General features: G+C 39.3%; 1 protein-coding gene across 1 annotated transcript; it reads left to right on the top strand.

The window, feature by feature from the left end:
- The first annotated feature begins 222 nt into the window (after positions 1–222).
- On the top strand, positions 223–1,835 carry LOC118751436. Its single transcript, XM_036486262.1, has 6 exons — positions 223–333; positions 411–707; positions 775–911; positions 972–1,128; positions 1,283–1,694; positions 1,750–1,835. Exons 2-5 carry the CDS (start codon positions 646–648, stop codon positions 1,587–1,589), a joined length of 663 nt encoding a protein of 220 aa, XP_036342155.1. The 5' UTR covers positions 223–333; positions 411–645; the 3' UTR covers positions 1,590–1,694; positions 1,750–1,835.
- Position 1,836: the final 1 nt, after the last annotated feature.

Raw genomic sequence — 1,836 nt, 5'->3', positions numbered from 1 at the left:
AATTAAACGGAATTGCCTTTGAAGAAGCTAAAAATGTTATAGCGAAACGTTGTTCCAGAAAGTGAAATAACGTAGTTTTATTTGCACAAAACATTTCGATCAGACCAGCCTGGTAACATACAATTGAATAAATTACGAACTGATCGGATAATAAAATATATAGAATAATTAAAATACTTTTTTGCCAAAGGTCCAATTTCGAACTTCGGAGGCTCATACATATCTCGATTTCGGAGGTTAACTTAGAAAAACGGAGAAATGACTTTTTTAATTATAACTCAATCCCTTAAAAAAAGTTCGTTTGGTCGAATACCTAGCCATGTGCTGTACAGTGTAATTATTCAAGTCGATTCGGCAGTTTTTTTGTTCAAAGCATTGACATACTAACATACATTTTTTATATGTGACAGGGAAAATTAAAAGGACTCACGCACAGTGCCGCCTAAAGCGCTGGTTATACTTGCATTGTGCTGCAGCGCATAACATGTGTATTGTCACATATCGAATCTGTTTAATGAGTTTTGCACACAGACGATTATCCGACGCAGCGCATGACAGGGCATGACAGCGAAGTCTGCTGAATTTTGATTTTTGCCTATGTGACATTTGCAAAGAGAGCTGACGCTCTCATTTGTGCACTGCCATATGTCATTTACACCGAGATTTGACATTCGACATTTGGAAAGCGGCAAAAAAAGCGGGCGAATGTAAGTATGAAATTATTTATGAGAAATATTAAATTTTAATTGTTGTATTGTTTTTATATTATTTCAGAATGATTGATGACGAAAGGCTGGTCGATTTGGTGCGGGCGAATGATGCCATATACAATAAAAGAAGCCTGTCATATAGATTTCCGGAAAAAAAGAAGGCGGCGTGGGCAGGTGTGGCACAAGAGCTGGGTGCAACAGGTTTGTAAAATTTTAATTATATGCATTTTCAATCCATTTATTAGTATGATATACCTACAGAAGATCAGTGTACCAGACGTTGGCAGTCCTTGCGGGAAAGGTATTCCCGAGAACTAAAAAGATTAGATGCACCATCGGGGAGTGCGGCCGCACTGACGGAAACATGGCCATTGTTTGAAAGCATGGGCTTCCTTAAAGAATTTGTAAAGCCCAGGGCGTAGGTGTTTAATTTCTTTACATTAGTGGTATTCACCGAATTGAGCAAGTGGCCTGGCACTCTGGCAGCCCACTTGCTCACTTTGGTGAATAGCACAATTAAGTTTTATTCACTGTGTTTTATTTAATAACATTAAAACAATTTACATTTTAAGAACACGATGTACAACGAATATTTTATCCGAATTTCCTACATCTCCACCTTCGCCAACACTTTCTTCGTCATTTTCGTTGACAGAGACGTTAATGTTTACCGGTTCACCTGATGCAGTGGAGGCGACGTTCTCAACTGAGGAGTTGGCACGTGAGCAACCAACGCCGACAACTTCTCAAAAGAAGCGAAAACGGCAGGAAAGCGATGCAGATGGGGAATTCCGTGAAGCATGTCAATTGTATAAAGACATGTGTAAGGAGCGGGTAGCACAAAAAGGAAGCCAGACATACGTGCTTTTGGGCAAATGATTGTGTCCACAGTCAGTGAGATGAGTGAAGCGAAACAGGTGAAGGCGATACAAGTCGTCACAAATACCATCGTGACCATCAAATTGGAGCCTGAAGAATAGGAAGGTAGGCTGAACCCATATACTGCAGTGTTTTTAAATTAAAGGTTGTTTCTTTGCAGGTCGCAACTCTTAAGTCATAGCTTTTAGACGCTAATATATATTGAGTTAAACTCGGCACTGAATTTGTTGATTAAAAATCGAAGTGT

The sequence above is a fragment of the Rhagoletis pomonella genome, unplaced genomic scaffold (assembly GCF_013731165.1).
Source record: "Rhagoletis pomonella isolate Grant_MI unplaced genomic scaffold, Rhpom_1.0 Rhpom_scaffold_00704, whole genome shotgun sequence".
Classification (NCBI taxonomy): Eukaryota; Metazoa; Arthropoda; class Insecta; order Diptera; family Tephritidae; genus Rhagoletis; species Rhagoletis pomonella.
The sequence above is the reverse complement of the archived record's forward strand: the minus strand, read 5'-3'. Positions and strand labels throughout refer to the sequence as shown.

Bases quoted from the DNA above. Each gene is read 5' to 3' on its own strand.
- LOC118751436 (XM_036486262.1), top strand. From the start codon at position 646: ATGTCATTTACACCGAGATTTGACATTCGACATTTGGAAAGCGGCAAA. The intron at 912-971 runs GTTTGTAAAATT...ATATACCTACAG, and splicing joins ACAAGAGCTGGGTGCAACAG to AAGATCAGTGTACCAGACGT. The intron at 1,129-1,282 runs GTAGGTGTTTAA...TTACATTTTAAG, and splicing joins GAATTTGTAAAGCCCAGGGC to AACACGATGTACAACGAATA.